The sequence below is a fragment of the Lycorma delicatula genome, chromosome 4 (assembly GCF_047948215.1).
Source record: "Lycorma delicatula isolate Av1 chromosome 4, ASM4794821v1, whole genome shotgun sequence".
NCBI lineage: Eukaryota > Metazoa > Arthropoda > Insecta > Hemiptera > Fulgoridae > Lycorma > Lycorma delicatula.
The window spans coordinates 203,481,247-203,504,229 of NC_134458.1; the positions used below are offsets into that span (position 1 = coordinate 203,481,247).

General features: G+C 29.2%; 1 protein-coding gene across 4 annotated transcripts in view; it reads left to right on the forward strand.

Moving 5' to 3' along the window:
- Window positions 1-22,983, forward strand: part of LOC142324227 (ubiquitin-protein ligase E3B) — a 90,349-nt gene that overhangs the window by 41,827 nt on the left and 25,539 nt on the right. For all 4 annotated transcript variants that reach the window (XM_075365055.1, XM_075365054.1, XM_075365057.1 and 1 more), the window contains exons 8-14: window positions 78-232; window positions 2,448-2,619; window positions 4,537-4,655; window positions 7,886-8,058; window positions 10,998-11,143; window positions 19,323-19,459; window positions 19,863-20,026. In XM_075365055.1, the coding sequence (XP_075221170.1) occupies window positions 78-232; window positions 2,448-2,619; window positions 4,537-4,655; window positions 7,886-8,058; window positions 10,998-11,143; window positions 19,323-19,459; window positions 19,863-20,026 (1,066 nt within the window). The remainder of the gene's footprint in view (window positions 1-77; window positions 233-2,447; window positions 2,620-4,536; window positions 4,656-7,885; window positions 8,059-10,997; window positions 11,144-19,322; window positions 19,460-19,862; window positions 20,027-22,983) is intronic.

Below are 22,983 nucleotides of genomic sequence, written 5' to 3' on the forward strand. Positions count from 1 at the left end.
TATTGATTTTATTAAAAGTATAGGTTAAGCATATTTTCAGTAATTTAATTAATTTTCTAAACTTATTAATGTTTTAGAAGAGCATTAGAAGCAAGAACAAATAGACAAAATGCAAGCAAGCAACACAGAAATAAATTGGGTAGTCCTGAATGTACAAAAATTGCTCTAATATGTACTTTGTATCAGACTGCATTACATACATTAACACAATTGAGACTTGATATTTTTACTGGTAAGTTAATTTTTATCAGTTTTATGCTATTTTTATGTATGTTGTCTGTTATTTTGTAATTTCATTTAATTGTAGAATTTTATGAATTTTATTTTAAATTAATCATTCTGTCAATCATTATTTGTATTTTTCACACTGGTTTAGATAACTAGCATTGGTTACAGAACATTGGTTACTTCAGTTACATTTTATAGAATGTTCATATGTAACAAAGAAAAGATCAGCATCTCTAGATGTTCTTTTATGGAAGAACATTGTATCTTTTCCATTATTAAATAGCATATAATAAAACATTTTATCAAATTTAAACTTACTTGATAGCTAATAGTAACAAAATTTGAATGTATTGCAGAATATGGCATTGTTATCAATCACTAGGAACTTAATTGTCTATTAACATCAATAAAATATTATAAATATCTCAAAATAAGTCATATTAAAAACAGTAATCGGGTCAAATTATTTACCGAAACTAAATTGTGATAGTTTATTGTTAAAATATAACCAAAAGTGTTGATAGTTTGGATGAGAGCTTGTTTTTGTACACTAGATTTTAAATCGTTCTTGTTTTGCTATAAAAGTATGTGTTTACAGGTTATTGTGAAACATAGTTTTTTTTATTGTTATAAATTATTCATGATAGCATCCTCTCATTTTTATTGTTTTATCTGGTGAATGAAAAGCCTGAAACAATATGTAATCTACCTTAAAATTATGTATTTCAAATGATGGGATGATGGACAGTTGGTGCATTTCCGCATTGTGATAAATATTGCTGGGATATTATTTTACATTAGATTGTTCATTTCATATCTGCCCATAAATCTTCTTTTGTCTCTTTTGTGAATGTCAGTATTTTATGTAAGCTCATCTTTTGATTATCTATTCAATAGTAAAAAAAGACAATTTTATTATAAAAATAAAGATTGTATCATATCAGTTATAAAATGAACTTAATCTAGTGTAATTTGTGTTTTTTCTCATATAACAAAATTGTTTACATTTTGTTCTTATGTGCATGTAAGAAATCAGCATAAATGAAATACTGTGTATGCGTTTACAGTATTTTCCACTGTTAAAGTAATTTTGAATGTCTTGATGCTTTCTTTATGTTGAATAATACTCCATCACATTATGAGTGCTAAATTGTTTGCTTGTTGATGAGACAACTTTTTTGAATTATTTATTATCAAATACAATAAGTTTTGATTAGAGCAGCAAATATACAGATCAAGTCTGTTATTTAAACAAGAATAATGTCATGTTTATAAAAATTATTCATTATTAATTATATTTTTGAGGTGGCAAATGATAGGAACTTGGTACTGTATGGTGAGTTCTACTTAGTGTATTATGGAGGAAATTTATTAACAATTCCAACAGAAAAACATAAAATTCAGATGGTATCATCTGATTTCATTCTTTGAATTTGTGAGTTGTAATAGTGAAATTAATTTTCAAAGTCGAGAGCTGTAAGGTTCAAGCCCTTGTAAAGGCAGTTGCTTTTATATGGATTTGAATGCTAGACTGTGGATACCAGTGTTCTTTGGTGATTAGGTTTAAAATAATCACACATTTCAGGAGTGGTCGGCCTGAGTCTGTTCAAGGCTACACATTTACCAATATATTTACACACCAGATTGCACATAGATTTCCTGGCATCTCTGCAGAGTACTGTTGACATCATGTCACTGTGCTGTTACTCTGTAACCTGGTATACATAAATAAATAATCAGGGTTGGATTTGATCATAATCAGTGAAGGAAAGTGGATACTGTTTGTAAATCATTTTACATACATATATATCTATTTTTGTAATTTAATTGAATATCTTATTATTTATACCACTATTTTTTATTTAATATTATTCAAATGAATTTCCTAAACAATAAAATGTATGAAAGTTATTTTTTCATTGCTAATTAATTATAATTTGGAATGTGCTTCAGTGAGAGCTACCTCCATCATTAGTTTTTTTTATAAATAACAGTAATTTCTTAAAATATACTCTTTTAAATAAAACAATTTGTAACAAAACAAAACAGTATTTGTACAAAACAATTTGTAGTAAAATAAAAAATTAATCAATAGTATAAGAATTTTTTCCTTCTATTTTAATAATAATAAATTTATTATTCATAGTTTATTATTATTACTATAGTTAATTTTTTATTCTACATACTCTCTGTACATTGTTTTATCTTTTCTGTTCTAGGTCTTTGCTATCAAGATAATATATTATATCAATTATGGAGGTTTTTATATTCATTAGGTCCTAATTGTGGTCTCAAGTCATTCCTTGATTTATTAGCTGTTAATACAAAAGGTACCACTCCTGAATTCAGTATACTTACATTATTTGCGGATTGTATGACTCATTATATTACGTATGTATCTCTAAATATATTTTATATATCTGTATAGTTTTATTTAATTTTAATATGAAAAAGTATTATAGAGACTTATAATCGAGTCATATTTTTTCTTTTTTTTTAATATATTAGGTGATAACACTGTGTCCATCTTATATCACTACTAAGACCTTCAGCAGGGACTGACATTTTATTGCCTACTTCTGACTATGTAGAAAGAAGCTGTTTGAGTCATATTATAAACTATTACTAGAATAAACATTTGAAAATCAAATTATGGAAATACAGTTTGATATATTGCTATAAAAGGATTGGGACATAATTTTTATTTCATACTTAAACTCATCCATTTGTCATACAAGTATCACATCCTGTTAGTGTATTGCATAATGTCTGACAGATGGGAATATTTAATATTTTAATAGTGGTAGTTATAAGTATTAGTAAAACTAATGTTTCAACTATTTGAAGCTGTTTTGTAGTATATCAAGAGTGCTGTCCCATATTTTATTAATATTTTCATGTACACAAATTATCATACTTTGCTTCATATAAAACAAACAAAAAAATTTAAAAAAATTTAAAAAATTAAAAGTAATGTTGATTTCTGGATAAAAGTGTAAACTGTACATCCTTATAATGTAATGATTCCCAAATGCTTGGAATATCACGTTGTGTAGCACTCAGAAAACTGAAGGTTGTAAGTAAAGATTATAGCCAAGTACCCAAAGGTATAGTTAACTGATGAAGTAAGTAACTAAGATTAAATGATGCTAGCTGCAGTTTTCTTGCTTGCTGTCATTTATTTTTTGACAGATAGCCAAAGGAATTGGCGATCATCATTTAAAAAAAAAACACCATCTTCCTAATATGGTACATGGTTATAAATCTGTATAGTAAATTAGTATGAAGTGTTTTTACTGCACTGTAATGATTTATTGTGAAGTGTTAATATATCTTTGTCAATACTTAATGTGTTTGTATACATTACTAGTGTCTATATGACAGTAGTGTTTTGTTGTGTTATATACATTTAGTGATTAAATTTATAAGGATTGATTGCATGTCAATCAGAATATTAAAGGTTTAGCAATAATAAAGTATTAAATTGAAATTTCAATTTTGTAATCATATGTAATCATTTAGATTTGTTTTTTGTTTTTTTTTTTTTTGGAAACATCTATGTAATTAAAGGACTTGTATTACACATATTTTTTATGTCTAATGTATAAAATTTTCTGCCTGTGGGATTGTTTCTTTATAAAAAAATCTCCTCATTCAGAAGGTTAAAAAATATAAATTATTAATGGGAATTAAATTATTGCTACATGTATATTACTCCCTAACCTACTTAAGTGTTACAGTTTTATAATAACCCACTGCACTAAAGTTAAGTGTTTCCATGTTGTACCTTCATTCTGGGTTCAACTAAAATTTCTTAAAAAAATGGTCAATTAAAAGGAAAAAAAATGTAATTTGGATCACTAGAATCTCCTTGGGTAGTCTTCAGAGAGTTTATGTGCACACGTGCATGTCTATATGTGTTGTGTATCTATTTGCTTTAAAGCTGTTATTGATCAGTTTTAATTTTTTTTACGGATTGATAACGGATTGATTTTTAATAATATCAAGTTTTTCCAAGTAATAGTTCTGAAATATTACCCGATAAATGTTAAGCAAATTATGAACAGTATTTTTTTTTTCAGTTATTTTGTGAAAGTTGCCTAAAGATGTAAAAAATAATCTGTAAAATTTTACTTTGTATCTATGAATATATTAACATTTTATCAATTTATATAAACCATGTTGAGAAATTTTGCAAAATATATACGGTGGCTATTGCGGTAAAGTATTATAGCTTTTGGTGTAAAAAGTTTTTATTAGACTGATTTTGTTATTTGGTATTTTTTTATCTATTTAATTCTTTTACAGGATTCTTGATGATATTGAAATGTATGAACAGCAAAAACCATTTAACTTAACTGATTACGTGGCTATGTCTTCATTTTTAAATTATTTTCTGTATAAAGGAATTTTGACTGGATTGTTTGGTAAGTATGATAATAATATAGATTTATGGTAGGTGTAAGTATGTGGATAATTATATAGATAAAATATGGTTGGTGCTTACATTCTTGAATTGAATCTTTTTAGTGCTGAATAATTCTTTATGCAAAATAGTTATTTGTATAAAAATTATTTATTATAGTAAAAATAAGCTGATGCCCACAGTCACTGTGATGGATAATAGTGAATTTTGTAGTATTTAAAAAATTCCATTCCTGACTGGGATTCAACCAAGATTCTCCTGATAAAAAGTAGAGAGATATTACTGCTCCTTCGCAGAGATTGGTTGGTATATATAAATGAAGTGCTTTGTGTTGTGATGATGAGAATTGTACTTAAAATAAATTTTATTACTATCATTATTCTTATGTGTTTTCAGAACTAAAACTAGGAAGTTTTGTTTTTATAAAGTTTTATATAATTAAAAACTTCCCTTGTATAACAATTATTCTAACCTCTGGTGCCTAATGTAGACACGTTTTTCCTTCATATTGTGGAAAAAATTCTTGTAGTATGAATTAACAAGGATTAAGTTATTTATAAAAATATAAAGATATTTTCTATATTGAATGAAACAGATGAACAAAAATATCTCTACTTTTTCTGTATGCACTTCAATACTAAAATAAATGGTGCCTTGTAAGATGGTGGTTCATTTTATTTTCTCAAATTCATAAATAAATGTTTTTTCTCTAACTTTTATTAAATTTCTTATAAGTTTCAGTAAACTTAACAAACCAGAGTTGTATTATCTCGTGAGAGTGCTATCTGAAATACCAGGATGATAATTGTCCCTGATCTAAATATATCTTCTGCAGTAACGTTCTTTTTTACTAATCTCTCTAAAGCTTTAAATATGGGTAGTTTAAGCAATGCCAAACTAGCCAACACTACTTCACTTCAGTTCACTGTCTGTGTTCAGCTGTCGTACATATGAAAACTACACAAAAATTAGATTTATATTTGTAAACCTTTTAGGAGAACGTCTGCAAATACAATTTTGAAAGTATTTTAATTTTTTTAGCTACTTTTAAAAAAATTAAACAAAAAACAAGTACTTGGATATAACATGTTAATAATTTGTTATATTTTCAAATTAAAAAAAAATGCAGTTATGCATAACAGAAATTTCAGTATAATTTCTTGTGAAATATATAACAGATATTGCAGTTTTTCCTAACAATCAAATGTCACTTGTGAAAGCGAAGACCCTGAATATTTAGAATTGAAAGTTTCAGGATTGTATATTCACTATTATTCATTTATTGAAGAGATAAGTAGATTAGGTTAGTAGAACATTAAGTTAAAGTAAAAATTAAAATTTTAACAAAGATTGCATAGTTGTGAATATGAATATATACAAATAAAGATAAGTTTACACTTAACCCATGGTAACTCACATTAAGTAAAGTTACAAGGTAACTCTCACGTTGAGATTTTTTCTCATATGAATGTAAAAAGGTTTAAATTCATTTCTGCATACACATTTTGATTTTTTAATGGTTTTTATTCTTTATTATTCTTATTCATTTATTCAATAACATAAAATTAGAAATAATTATTAATGTTACAAAATTAACAAATTTATTAATATGTGATGTCAACAGAAAAACAATAATAATGTGAATAATGACTTTTTTTTTGTCTTCAGTCATTTGACTGGTTTGATGCAGCTCTCCAAGATTCCCTATCTAGTGCTAGTCGTTTCATTTCAGTATACCCTCTACATCCTACATCCCTAACAATTTAATAATGACTATAAAAGTAATATAGTATTAATAAAAAACAAAGCAAAATAATAAAAAGACTTATAAAATACACACATTTAAAATAAGTAACATTAAAATATTTTCACCTATTTTACTCATTTATTTTAACTTCCAACATATTAATGCAGATTTCTTCAATGATCTACGTAATATTAATTAAATTAATTAATTAAAATTAATGATCAACGTAATATTGTACATAAAAAGTAAAACAATACATATCAGTACAAAAACTAGTCAATTTCACTCACATATCCAGCTGGGCTTTTCTACGTCCATTTTCGACTACTTTTTCTTGTAAAATGAGTTTAAGATGTAAATGAGTCCTTGTCCTTCTGCAAAATTCACTAGCAAGTCACCCCTGTTGTCTTGTTTTTCACTTCAATGGGCCAATTGCATTTTCATAAGTTCTTGTTTGTCCTATTCGTGCATTAAAATCACCCATAAGGATTGTTATTCCCATATTATCACACATTTTATTGTTTTAGAAATTATTCATCATCACTGATTTCGAAGTCAAGATTTCTAAGGTTCAAATCCTAGTAAAGGCAGTTACTTTTATACAGATTTGGATACTAGGTCATGGATACCAGTGTTCAATGGCGGTTGGGTTTCAATTGATCACACATCTCAGGAACAGTTGACCTGAGACTGTAAAAGACTACACTTCATTTTTATTCATATATATCATCCTCATTCATCCTCTGAAGTAATACCTTATAGTAGTTCTGGAGACTTAACAGAAAAAGAGGGAAATTATTCCAAAAAAAAAGAAAATTTCTATCAAATATCATTTATTAAATTAGTAAATGTTTTATCACAAACTTAAATACAATTTTATTTCTTAAATTATCTAAACCAGTGAAATCACTACTTTTCAGATCTCCAGCTTATCAAAAACATTATTTTTCTCTTGAATCATTTGAAAAGAAAACAGGTTTTAGATTTAAAATAATATTAAAATTACTAATATTAAATTATTCATAATATTTGGATGAGAAAAACAGGTAATGCAAAGAGATTTAGAAATGGAAATCTCTTGACATTTGTGATTGATGTGTAGAACAGATCAGTCTAATCATACATTTGTTTTTCACAAAGGTCTGTTGGTTAAATTTTTATTTTTATTTTTGCCATTAAAAAATCTGAAGTGTTTGTTTTAAATAGATGGTAAAATGTATTTTATTCATAAGATGAAATCAAAAGGAGGCATGATGAGGTAACTAGATACAAATCTATTAATAATTATTTAACTAATAGTGAGTTTGGGAGTCATATTTCCAAGAAGTTAAGCCCTCATAAACTAGCATTGATTGTTTCTTTCAATAATCTTTTAACAGTCACTAATCTAAAATTATGTGTATAGCATTTTTTCCTTCAATTTTTGGAATAATAATTTCATTTAATGATTTATGTGATTTAATTTATTTTTTATACCATTTCAGATGTTAAAACTATTACTAGTAATAGCTTTTTCCAGTCACTGCATACTTTGTTAATGGTTTTGTACAGAAGAGATTCTCGTCGTTCTTACACTCCACCTGGTCATTGGCTTATCAAAGAAATTAGAATTAACTCTTTTATGAATGTTCTTGATAAAGGCAAAAAGTCAACTCAGGTTAGTTATTTTCAATTATTTTTATCTTACGAAAAACAAATACATTTTTTTTAAATGTTTGTTTGTTAATTGTAATAGTTTCTTTAATGTTTACCAAAGTTATCAATCTTTAATGTTTCTAAATTTCCAATTCTGAAGTTGTATGACTTCACAGTTTAGTGATTATAATAGTTTAATATAAAAAGTAACTTTTTGGTTTTGTATATTAATCAGGTAAATAACATATGATAGAAACAACAAAGTTGTTAGTATGTGTGTAATAGTAATTAACAGATTTAAAAAAAGAAATTAAATCCTAGTTGACTCAAAGACATATACTAGGTGTGTAAATATGAAACTGGAATTTGCCCAAAGATGGTCCTAGCTGTCAATGCACTGTCAAGTTGTATCATTGGCACCATTTTCTTTCTTTGACAGCTGAAAAAGATTTCAACGCACAACAATACCAGTTTCATACAACAGCATAATTAGTATTGAACATGTAGAGTTACCTACAAACTACAATTTGCAGACAGCATTGATTTTCTGTTACCATTTAAAGAAAACTGCTGCAAAATTGCGTCGAATGCTTGTTGAAGCTTACGGTGAGCATGCTCTTGGTAAATCTCAGTGCATTGAGTGGTTTAAAAAATTCAAAAGTGGCGATTTTGACGTGAGAAATGAAGAATGTGGAAGACCACCAAAAAAGTTTGAAAACAGCGAATTGCAAGCATTGTTGGATGAGGATGATACTGAAACACAACTCATGGATCAATTAAATGTAATACGAGAAGCTGTCTCCAAATGTTTGAAAGCCATGGGAAAGATCCAGAAGATGGGAAAATGGGTTCCACATGAACTGAATGAAAGACAGCAAGAAAACCGAAAAACCACTTGCGAAATGCTGCTCGCCAGGTACAAAAGAAAGTTGTTTCTCCATCAAATTGTGAAAGGTGGATATATTTCAAGAATCCTAAGCGTAAATTTCATGGGTAACTCCAGGCAAACCATTGACATTGATTTCAAGGCCAAATTGCTATGGAACGAAGACTCTGTGTTTGGTGGGATCAGAAGGGTGTGATCTATTATGAGCTGCTAAAACCTGGTGAAACCGTTAATATTGAATGCTACCGACAACAAATGATCAATTTGAATCAAGCATTGTGTGAAAAATAACCAGAATATCAAAAGAGGCAACACAGAGTGATTCCGCTTCATGGTAATGCACCATCACACACAGCAAAACCGGTCAAGGAAACGATTGAGCTGTTAATTTGGGAAATACTTTTGCATGCAGCTTAATCATCAGACTTGGCTCCATCTGACTACTATTTATTTGCATCGATAGGACACGCACTTGCTGAGCAGCGATTCACTTCTTATGAAAATGTACAAAAATGGCTCAGTGACTGATTTGCCTCAAAAGAGCAATCGTTTTTTTTTGCATGGCATTCATAAATTGTCAGAGAGATGGGAAAAATGTATAGCTAGCGATGGACAGTATTTCAAATAAAATATTTTTTATCATTTTCATATAATAAATGTGTATTTTCTATATAAAAATTCCGTTTTCATATTTACACACCTGGTAGTTATGAAAAAAATGTAAAACTAACGTGCATTCATACATGTTATATTTTATTATTAAATATTTTGTAAATATATTCTAAGTTTTATGAGAAAAGTGTTCATCACTTGAATACATACATTAAAAAATTTTCCTTATCTTTTAAACTATAGTGGCATGACAAAAGTAAAAGCACGTCTTTGAAAATGACCACTTGATGGATAAAGTTGAGTTTTGTACTACATTAATAATCTTGTTTTTTTTTTTGGCAGAATTGTTGTGTATCACAGTTTTTTTAAATATTTACAGAAATTACAGAAAAATATGAACAAAAAATATTCAAGATTTTCTTGTTTTCTGAGTAAACTGTTTCATTGTTTAAGAATATATAAAATATTAGTGCAAAAGTGTATCTGAGAACATAATTTTATCTGTCATTCAAATATTTAAAAGTATTTTTTGATGGTCATTCAGAATATGCTCATTAAAAAAAACTGCCTTTTCTTTTCCCAGAAAATTAGAACGTTTACATTGAATCGTGTTTTAACATGGCTACTACAGTACGTAATAGTAGTTTTATAATCTCTGTTAAAAGCATAATGAAAAAAAGGAATTAATTAAAAATAAAAAATTTTAATAAAGTGAACAGGATATTGCAGCTGTATGTTAAAAAAAGAATATATTCACACCATGTGTAAAAAACAAAATAAAACTCATTTGTCCAATTGTCTGACTTATTTATTTTAAAAGCTGACAATGCAGATTCCTGTCCATTTTAATAGAAGTTTTCTTTTTTTTAATTACTTTTTCTATCCTGTAGTTTTATTAAAATTATAAAACTGTTTACAACTTAAAAGAAAGAAGATCATAATTAAATTATGAAATATTTAATTTAAAATTGGGTTGGGAAATGAAAGAAAAGTGGTATTTTTTAAGAATAATTTCTACAGTTTTTCTCTAAATGAATGGCAATTCACCACAGTAATGTAGAAAAGAATAAGATTTAATAAGACAAAAAAATTATTTTTTTCTTTGAAGTAGTTATAATATAGAATTATTGAAAAAAAATTTTTTCTTTTGCTGTGAAGTGGTGTAATTTTAATTTTTCAATGTTTTATTTACAGCAAATTTGTGCTTATTTAGCCACCCTATAAGTAATGTAGTTTTTTTGAAATAACTTTATGTTTATGATTTGTATACTTCCTTCTTGTTAACTTTTGTATTTTGTATGTTTTTTTTTATTTTTATTTACTCATTTTATGTTATTAATAACATGATATTAATATCATGTAATTAAAAATTACATTTAATTAAAATATCAGTATTAACTGATATTAATAACAACATGTAATTAATATCAGTTAATTCTGATATTTTAATTAAAATGTTACAGTTATTGTTACAAAAAATGCCTCACGTAATTCCACATGATGAAAGAGTTCAGTTATTTAGAAAATATGTGGCTAATGAAAAGACTGTATTAGGATTAACGGAATCTGCTTGTGCATCACCGCAATCAACTGTAATTACTGTACATAGGTAAATTATTATTATTATTATTATTATTATTATAATTATAAAATTACCAATAAGTATTTTTTTTTTTTTGTAGTAAAGGTAATACACACGAATTTAATTTTAAGAAAGTTTTATTTTTTAATCCTATATATGGAAAGAACTATAGGGTCAATAAATTCTGATACCTAGACAAAATTTATTATACCAATAGGCCTGTTGAAAGAATAACTGAAAAAAAGAGCAAGAAAGATGGAATTGGCATACCAACTGTATGTCATGACATAACAGCAAGAGATCATTTTCGATAAACTCCAAAAGAAAACACTATATCACAGTTATCAAACCACAAAACTTTTATGAAGTAGAATGCATATCCCTGAAAAATAAAAGTCTACTAGAAGAATGGAATAAAGGAAAGGAAGACCCTCAGAAAGATCCTGAAATGAAATCGAAAAGAATAATGAAATATTTTTGATTACAGAGAAAATAAACTCTTTTTTTTTATTATTATGGCTTGTGCTATGGACCACACTAACTACCAGTTTAATTCTTTTTCAACCTCTTTTCTCTTTCCAGTTTTTCCTCATCCTCTTGGATTGGACTTTTTTTGTTCTTCTGACCAGGTGTACGGTTCTGTTTACTTTTTCTTTGGGCAGCGTTGGAACCATTCTGAACCATACCCCCCTGTACTCTTGTCTGTTTTTTATCTCTTCTGGTTATATGCTTATGCTGTGTCTTTCATGTCCTTGACTACCTCCTTGTACCACTTCATTTATTCTTCAGTTCTTTCTACTTTCTAAGGATACTAGGATTCTTTTAACTAGCCTCTCTGTGGGCATTCTCTTGATGTGATCACAGAATCAGAGTCTTTTTTTCATAAAGGTAGTTGTGAGAATTTCTACTTTCTGGTATAACTCTTCACTGAATCTTAAGCAGTATTCTTAAGACATAAAAGAAATGGTACAATGAAAGATATAAATAAACTGGTACAAGGCAGTAGTGAAGGACATAAAAAGACAGCATATAACCAGAAGTGATCAACAACAGACAAGAGTACAGGGATATGGTCCAGAGTGATTACAAGGCTGCGCAAAGAAAAAGAAGACAGAACTGAACACCTGGTCAGTGAAATAAAAAAAGTTCAATCTAATAGGATGAGGAAAGAGTGGAAAGAGAAAAGAAGTTGAAAAAGTAATAAACTGATACTTAGTGTGGTCTGTAGTGCAGGCCATAATAATAAAAAAGTTTATTTTCTCTGTAATCAAGAGGCTTTCATACTTGTATTTGTGATATAATAATGTGAGCCCTCACATTCATTCACCACATATAAGAGAATACATTTCCTCAATGTACTACTTGGGAAAATGGAATAGTTTCGTCTGTATCATTCAACTCTGTGATAGTTTTCTCACGCAATTCTCATCTATTTTAAGCAGCATGACCTTGAAATTTGATATTTAGAAAAAAATTCAAAACTTAATAAAAGAAGTAATTTTAAATTGGTGTCAAATTAATAAAATATATTTTAATTAAATTATGATAGTTATTTTTACAGATGAAACATTTTATTTTGAATTAAAATTCATTATGAACAACTTATAGTTAAAATTCAGACTAAAGATCCAAATTAAAGCTCTATTCAAAAGGCTAAGTTTTAGGATCTCATACATCATTGACTATTGATTTTTGCTTTATTATCTTGCATCCAGGTTTAGGAACTTTTAGAATTTTTTGGAGAACAATGAATCGAATATTTTTAAAATTCATGTCTAATGATTTTTAATTCTCTCTTCTGTAGGACTTTTATCCTCGTCAGACAAATCTGACCAAGGCCTCTTCACAGGACTAAGTTTGGTGGGTTTTTCAGATGGACCACCAACCATCATAGTGTTTGTATTTGGAACTGAAATTTTGGTCCCCACGAGTTCTGGCGATAAAATGGACCACTCCAGCAGAGCGCACACGTACTGGAGCTAGAGCTAATACAACTGGGTTCGCCCTGGTGCCCAAAGGACATCGCTCAAGATTCACTATGTAAAGCCATTCACCTATTGGCACGATAGTTCCCAGCTTGGGTTACAGTTGTGTTTCATAAGATGTCACAAAACCACCAAGTGTAAATGTAAGAAAATCAGTGTAGGATGTTGTTGTGTAGTTGCGTTATGTTGTAATTTGTGTAGTGTTCTTGGTGTAGTATATGTGTATAGTGTTCTGCAGCTCAGTGTGTAGTGGAAAGAAGAGCTGTAGAGACTAGGCCTGTGGGGACCCCAACCCCCAGTCTTAAAGAATAAGACTCCCCATCAGGGTTTTCTGAGATATGTGGTTAATTGAAATCCAACCACCAAAGAACAACAGTATCCACAACATAGTATTCAAATTCATATAAAAGTAACTGCCTTTACTAGGATTTGAATATTGAAACTCTCGACTTTGAAATCAGCTGATTTGTGAAGAAGTGTTCACCACTAGACCAACCCGGTGGGTTCAAATGAATGTTGGCAGTAAACTACTGCATCTGTGTTGCAATCAGTTGAGTAGGATTAAGATACAAAATAAGTTCAAGTGTACAAATTAGAAATCAATGAAACATATGGAAAATTTGAGATCAGATTTTTTTATTCTAAGGAAAACATGTTCAGAATTCTAAAAGTTTTCCTTAGTTTTCCATGTTCAGAACATGTTTTCCTTAGAATAAAAAAATCTGATCTCAAATTTTCCATATGTTTCATTGATTTCTAATTTGTACACTTGAACTTATTTTGTATCTTAATCCTACTCAACTGATTGCAACACAGATGCAGTAGTTTACTGCCAACATTCATTTGAACCCACCGGGTTGGTCTAGTGGTGAACACTTCTTCACAAATCAGCTGATTTCAAAGTCGAGAGTTTCAATATTCAAATCCTAGTAAAGGCAGTTACTTTTATATGAATTTGAATACTATGTTGTGGATACTGTTGTTCTTTGGTGGTTGGATTTCAATTAACCACATATCTCAGAAAACCCTGATGGGGAGTCTTATTCTTTAAGACTGGGGGTTGGGGTCCCCACAGGCCTAGTCTCTACAGCTCTTCTTTCCACTACACACTGAGCTGCAGAACACTATACACATATACTACACCAAGAACACTACACAAATTACAACATAACGCAACTACACAACAACATCCTACACTGATTTTCTTACATTTACACTTGGTGGTTTTGTGACATCTTATGAAACACAACTGTAACCCAAGCTGGGAACTATCGTGCCAATAGGTGAATGGCTTTACATAGTGAATCTTGAGCGATGTCCTTTGGGCACCAGGGCGAACCCAGTTGTATTAGCTCTAGCTCCAGTACGTGTGCGCTCTGCTGGAGTGGTCCATTTTATCGCCAGAACTCGTGGGGACCAAAATTTCAGTTCCAAATACAAACACTATGATGGTTGGTGGTCCATCTGAAAAACCCACCAAACTTAGTCCTGTGAAGAGGCCTTGGTCAGATTTGTCTGACGAGGATAAAAGTCCTACAGAAGAGAGAATTAAAAATCATTAGACATGAATTTTAAAAATATTCGATTCATTGTTCTCCAAAATAATCCGGAAAGTGGCTCCCTCCAAAAGGTGTCGTCTTTCTTGATAAACAAAATTATAACAGGTGCAAGAGGTTCCCCGAAGAACATCAGAAAATTACATGACAGATCGATTCTGATTGAAACATTCAGTGATTAGCAGAGTCTATCTATCTTACATCTCCGTAATATAGGCAGTTTAAATATAAGTGTGGAATGCCACAAAACCTAAATATGAGTCGTGGGGTAATTTTTTGCCGAGATCTTATGGATATAGATAGCAGTGAAATAGCTGATAAGCTTTGTGCCTAAGATGTTGTAGAAGTGAAGCATATAATGAAAGGGCAGAATGGAATGGAGGAACCAATACCTTCTTTTATACTGACTTTCAACCTTCCAGTTCCACCAGAAAAAATAGAAATAGGTTATCTTTCAGTTCGAGTACGACCTTTCATTCCCAACCCTCGACAATGTTTTAAATGGCAAGGGTATGGTCACACATTGCTCGAAAACAGAGGTCTGTGGTAGATGTGCTAAGGAAGGCCACAATGATGCATGCTAACTGCCAAGAAGATTAAAAAATGTGCTAATTGCAGTGGTTCACATACTGCTCGCTCCCGAGATTGCCCAACTTTTAAGGAAGAAAAGGCAATTCTCAGAATCTCTACAGAGCAGAAACTATCTTTTCTGGTGGCATGCAGAGAATATAAAAATAACTATTAACTCAAACAAACTGGTTAAACCAGACATATCTTTTGCTACCACTATATCAAAACAAGCTGTACAAATTTAATTAATCAACCGTTTGGATCTGCAATGAGCTAAAAAAATTTGTTCAGGTGTTATCTGATCAAGTTGCATCACTCATAGCCACTATTTCAGAACTAATAAAGATGAACAAAATGTCTTCCATTGTAGTTAGTGAATTCAACAGTGGGATTCCTATAAAAGTTCCTCTTCCCAAAGTTTTACCAGAATGGGCAGGAATAATCACAGCTAGCGGTAAGCCATCTAATAAGCTCACTGTTAAGGGCACCCACGTAACCACCCCCTCTGGAATGTCATCTGCAGCATCCCATTCTACTAAATCTCCTCTTCCATCACCCCGTGTATTGGAGGATATGGTTGAAGAACCACCTGACCCCAGGGCATTGGAGTTCTTTAAAATCAAAAATACAAAAAAGAAAATCCAGATCACGTACAACTAATGTTTATATATTTTTGACTATCTTTATTTATGAAAATTATTCAGTGGAACGTTAGAGGTTTTCACTCTCGCATTGAAGATTTTAGACTGTTGATTCATTCACATGAACCATTAATATTGTGCTTCCAAGAAACGCACTATTACAGCAAGTTGCAGTAACTCTCAGAGGCTATACATATAAGAAATATGATTGTCTTGTAGATAGTAGAGAGAGTGGTGGTGTTGCTGTTTTCATGCGGAATGAAGTGTCGACTACAAGGCTACCACTAGCTACTTTCATTCCTGCTGTTGTAAAAATCTCAGTCCCATTTAAATTGCATATCTGCAATTTGTATCTCTCCCCGAACTCTGAGTTCAATGCTCTAGACATATCAAATCTCCTCATGCAAATTACATTGCCGTCATTAATAATAGGAGACTTTAATGTCCACCATATTTAATGGCTCATCTTTCTGCTCCGCTTGAGGAAATTTGATAAACAGAGTCAGACAAGACTTAGACCTTTGTCTTCTGAATGATGGGTCATACAAATTTATGTCTTCATCATCTGGTACACTGTCAACCACTGAACTCTCCTTTTGTTCACCAAATTTACTCCCTCGTCTTAATTGGTCTGCTTGTGACAACCTTCACGACAGTGACCACAGGCCAATTATTATAAACACTGGTGTCGACTGCAAAATGAATAAAAGGCCACAGAGATGGATTATTGAAAAGGCAGATTGGAACGGTTACCGGAAAGCCTTCCCATCATAGTATGATGATGGTGCAGACGTCCTTGATGAACTTTCATTTCTTACATCTCGGATGCTTGACAATGCTAATAGGTATATCTCACAAACATTGGGAAACCCAAAACATAAGACGTGTTTCTGTTCCTTGGTGGAATGATGATTGCCGAAACGCTATTAGCAATCGACGACAGGCACTGTACAAATTTGAGCGCAGGCCTACAAATGAACACCTAGATTTATATCGTAAGGCTAGAGCGGTATTATCGAAAAAGTGCGGTAGACATCCATTTATAGTCCAGATTAATCAACAGGATATGCCAGCTTAGAATTGAATATTCCTAGGGTTACAGTATGGAGGATATTGCATAAGCGACTGTCATTTAAATCCTACATATTACAACTGAAACGGGCTTTGAGTGAAGGTGATAAAGAAAATTGGAGTTTTGTGTCTGACATGTTTTGTTTAAACATGCCTATTATTTTATAAAAAAAAAAATACTAAAATAATATAAGAAAAAAAAGTATTATATTGTTTAGTATTATATATTCTTTTTTTTTAATAAAATTATGTTCAGTGACAAAGCAACCTTCTATACCAGCAGTAAAGGGGATCACCATAATGTTTAGATATGGGTGAGTGGAATCCATGTCACACAGATGAGCATGAGCTGGAAAGGTAAAATGTTTTTTTGTGCTGTAAGCTATCACAAAATTTACGGTCTTTTCTTTTTTACTGAGTCAACTATAACTGGCATATTTGTACCTGGACATGCTTGAACATTATCTAATGCCACAATTACAACAGTGTATGGGCACAGAATTCATTTTCCAGCGAGATGAAACACCATCACATTATAATCATGCAGTTGTTGTGTATCTCAATAGTGAAGTGCCAACTTGGATCAGATGTGGTGGAACAATTTCCTGGCCACCACGATCACCTGATTTTATTCCAATGAAGTTCTCTGTATGGGGTTACGTAAAGAAGTGTTTGTTCCTCCACTTCCAGGAAATGTCGTTGAGCTGCAGCCCTGGATATCACAAACAGTTGCCACCATAGATCTACATGCTTCATAGGATTTGGCAGGAAATTGATTACAGAAGGTCTGTCGTGTTACAATAGGTAACCATATTTAACATTTGTAAATGAAACTTTAAGATATACTGTATTCAGTGACAACACTGAATACAGTATATACAGTATACTATGATGTTTGGTACAAACCAAACATTTCTGTAAGTTATTTACTTTTTTCATTATTAAAGGTTACTTTTGTATAACTAATTTAGAAATACTTTGTATAATATAAATAATATTGTAATAAATATTATTTATATTATATAATAAATAATATTATAATAATAAATTAATAGTTTCATTATTTTAGTATTTTAATATGCAGTTTAATTAAACATTTCATGACTGAGGATTTGGGATCCTGCGAAAGTACTTTCATGGTAAAGTTAAGGTAAGATATGTCTTATCTCAATATTCTGTACCAGAAAGTTTATATTAATAGGATTTAATATATATATATATTTTTTTTTCTTATATTAAATTTTATTAACACCGCCAGTATGTTCATGAATTATTTGAATTTTCAGAAAAAAAATAAATATATATATATGTAAATAGAACACTTACTTGCTGCTGCATCTTGGAAAGATTATCTTGTGTACTGCCATACTATTCTAGCTATATAAGCTGTTTCTGCTGTTTACTACTAAACATTTTTTTTTATTCTTAACATTTTTTTTCTTTTCATTTTATGATTTAAAATTTCTAAAAATGCAGGATTTTTTCTGAAAAATATAGGGTATAGTATTATACGAAAAATATTTTACTGAAATTTTCAGCTATCAAAAATAGTTTTCAGATTTATATTAACTAAACCAATTTCATTTTATAAAATTCAAAACATTGTATTATTTTATATTATATGCATAATAACAGTCATATTTTTCTTTAAAGAATTACATAATTTTCATTTAAAAAAACCACCTATCAAAATTAGAGGTTTTAGTATATATACAATTATTATTATCAGATGTTTCTGTGTGTATGGTTATTTTCAACTTTTTCCTTTGGAAAATCTATGAGTGGCAATTAGTGTAACAATTACACTACCTGATTAATTATTAATTTTGTGCAGTTACAAAACTCATATGCAGAAGCCAGGATTAATTCGCAGTTGTGGAGCTTCATGGAAATTACCTAATAAATAGGCAAACTTGTATTTAATTTTTTAAATTTACCAGCTATTACCTTATAAGAAACTTCACAAAGATTTTTAGGAAGAGTTAATAAATGAGTTGAATTTCTGATCATATAATTAAATCTTGGATCGACCACAAACATTCAATGTTTAGTTTGTTTTCAGTTTAATTTATAAGGAAAAATCTTGAAATATATTCTAATTCAGTGTTTTTTTTTTTTTATGTTTAGTCAACATATGCCATGATTTTATCTCTTGTTTCATAGATATGTATAATCCTTGTTGTTGCTCATTAAAATTACAAAAAAGAAACAATTTAAATGTTAATATTTATTACATTTAAAAATAATTAGTAAACCTGTATTATAGATTAGTTAATGTAAAACAGGTCTTAATGATAGGCGTTTGTATTGGTTATGAAGAAAAAATTTGATGTGATTAAATAGTTTTCTATTTTATGATTACTTTATATGTAAATTGTTACAGGAGTTGTATAGTTGAAGATGGTTATCGTCAGTTAGCACTGTTACCACCACATGCATTAAAAGGGGTTATACGTGTTAGATTTATAAATGAACAAGATTTAGATGAAGCTGGTATAGATCAGGATGGTGTTTTTAAAGGTAATTTTTTCTGTTATGGTACCAGTAAATAAATAATACCTGTATATCATTTTTGATAGAACCTTCATAAAGATTTTATTTTCATTAAATCATTCCCTTGCTGAATGGTTAGTTTCAGTAATACTGAAAAAATGAAACTTTTAGTGTGTAGAATATAGAAACAGAAAAAATCAAGTCATGAAGAATATTGTTTCAGTTTTAAGTTAATGTGTGTCAGTTATTTTAAAATATAATAACTTAAGAATAGAACAGTATTTTTGCACATACAAAATTTTTTGACTCCTTTTTTAATAGTTTTAGTTACTAATCGACTTTTCAAGATACTGATGAAATCATGTGTTCAGTAGCTGTCTTATGTTACAATGAAGAATGATTATAATTTTTGTATTGTCTTTATGTGCAGAATTCCTGGAGGAAACAATCAAAAGAGTTTTTGATCCATCATTAAATTTATTCAGAGTTACCAGTGAAGAAAGATTATATCCTTCACCAACTTCATATATGCAAGACAACCATCTCTTTTTGTTTGAATTTGTTGGGCGAATGCTTGGCAAAGCTGTATATGAGGTAATGTTTTTTTAATAATTATCAAATATTATTTTTGATTATAATTATTTTTAATATTTCAGGAGCTATAACTGAATTTTCATTTTGTAATGTATTATCCTTTGTGTTATATAATTTTTAAGATGCATTTAAGTAATTCTGAGAAACCATGCCAAATTCCTCAAATTCATTACAAACATTGATCACAAAAATAAAAAAAATTGTTATGAAATTATCCAGTTAGCATAAGATCACCAATAATGAAAATATTATAAACAAAAACCGTATTAATTTTCATTTGTAGATCAGTAAAGTTAAAAACTGTTGAAATATTAGTTATAAATGTAAGATTCTGATTTATTTAAGTTGTTATAATAAAACTAATATGATCCAAGACCTGTGATTTTTCTGCTTTGTTAGTCAAAATGTTTAGTCAATAATGACCCATTTATCTGTTAACATTATGAAAATGTCAGTTATATGCTATAGGCTCTACTGAAAATTTTCCACAATAAGATGGCAAGGATTTTTATATAGGACAAATTGTCCTGTTAACTTAATATTTTTGAATGCTTTTAAAAGCATTCTTTACTATTCTTCAGCCGTTCCACACCTTTTCATGGAATACTTATTGATATCGCAAATTCTGTGAGAGCAATAGTTCAGGCAAATTGTAGAAAAATTATTTGAATAAATGTTTAATCAGATCTATTCTGAGTTATGGGGGAAAACATTTAGTTATCCGCAAGTTGTTTGAGTCCCGAGTTATTTCAGGTGAACAAGGCACCTTAATTTTATGTTGGCAAATCTCCTTCAGGCATTAACATTAACATTTACTTTGAGTTTACTCTCATAATGTTGTTCATATGCATATGATACTATGTAAATTTGCATTATATAACCAATGTGCAATAGGAACAAAGGTGTTGGGCAAGATGATAAACTACCTTGATCAAAGGTAGCCTCTCTGGTCCATTTCTCTTTCCTCCACTTCCGTACCATTTATCACTCTTTGGATGATTCATGGGAATTGGGTCAGCGTCCTTGGTTCATGTGTTGTATCATGTAGAGCTCAGTCATGTGGCAAACTTTGTGTATGTAAAACTATTTAAATACTTATTCAAAGGTTGTGTAAAAGCCAAATTATGTGTTGGATGAAGCTGGACCTCCTATTAATTATAATATCTAATATAATTATAGGAACTTTTTACTACCCTGAGATTGTTACTCTGCACTTTATTAAAGAAAGATTCTCTGAAGAGTTATTAGAATAAACAAATTGTGAAGTATTTTCTTCAGAGCATTTTTTTATTTTCAGAGATTAGTAATCACATTCTAATTTCGCCACAGATCTAAGTAAATTTTTAGTTTTGTTGATAAATCATTGTTTCTAATTAAAAAAAATTTTTTTCTAATTTTTAAAAATATTCAATTATTTTTTATTTTTTCCTTTTAATAACGTCAAGGTCATTATCAAATGCACAATTTTTATTTTATTTTCTTAAAAGACAGTATCACTTTGAGCATCTATGAATCATAAAAATAATTAGATTCTGCAATCTAATAATTAGCATCTGCCTAATTACAGTAAATACATATCTTTAATTGGTTGGAAAGTTAAATATAGAATATATATAATTTATTTATTTGTTTTATAATTTTGAGAAAGTGTTAATTTACAGGATTTTGAGAGTAAATTAGTACGTGGTATCACTCATACCCATAAAGTTTTATAATGAACACAGTATGTTGATGATATTCTCATTAGTATAACCCAGTAATAAACAATGAACATTTAATAATTTTAACCAAATTAAATTCTTATAATGAAAATTTCAAATTCACATTAGAAATAGATGGTACTAGAATGTTAAGTTATTTAGATGTTAATATCGAAATAAACAAGGACAACCAAATTGAAACATCAGCATAAAAAAATGTATATCTAATGATATAAAAATTCATAAAGAATCAAATCACCCTTGGCCTCATAAAAGTAATGCTTATAGAAATATGATTTAGGCCAATCAGATACACACATAATACAAAGAAAATTAAAATAATGAAATAAACATCATAGAACATATAACGGTTGAAAATGGATATGATACTACTTTAATAATAATTATAAAAAAAAAACAATTTTCAAAACATTAGAACAAAAAAACCTTACAATACACAATAAGACACAAAAGAGTGAAAAAGTATACATAAAGTATTTATACACTAATAATATCAAAGAAAATATTACTAAAACTTATAATAAAGAAATATTTAAACCAGTGTACAAACCACATAATAAAATATTTAAAAAGTAAAAATAGTAATAATAATAAAACAAACAATCTGTGTAGATCTTATAAAATTAAGTGTAATAATTGTGATACTATTTATCTAGGAAAAATAAATAGAGCCTTTAAAACTAGATTTCTTGTACATTTTAGAAATCGCAAAAATAATAAATTATCTTTTTCTAATAAACAGTAAACTTTCTCTTTCTGATATTAACGCAAATTTAGAAATATTAGAAATTAATAAAAATGACATAAAATTAAATATATTAGAAAAATATTACATATATAATACAAACAAAATTTCAATTGATAAACCATCAGACAATTTTTGAGGGAGATGTTATAAAAACTGCAATAGATAGCAGCACTCATGTAAATTAATATGCAGTTATCATTATTTTAGTATTTTTATATTTTGATTATGCAATAATGGAATTATTTCAGTCATGGCTGAGGATGCGGGAATCCCGTGAAAGTACTTTCATGAAAAATTAAGGTAAGATATGCCTTATCTCAAAATTCTGTACCGGGTGGTTTATTTAATAGAATTTAAGTGTACGAAGCATGGCTATTAAATAACGAGACTAATGCTATAAAATATTTTATTTTAAATTTATACATGTTTAGTTATTATCTCCTTCAATATACACCCCTCCTCTATCCCTAAAACATTCCATGCAAATT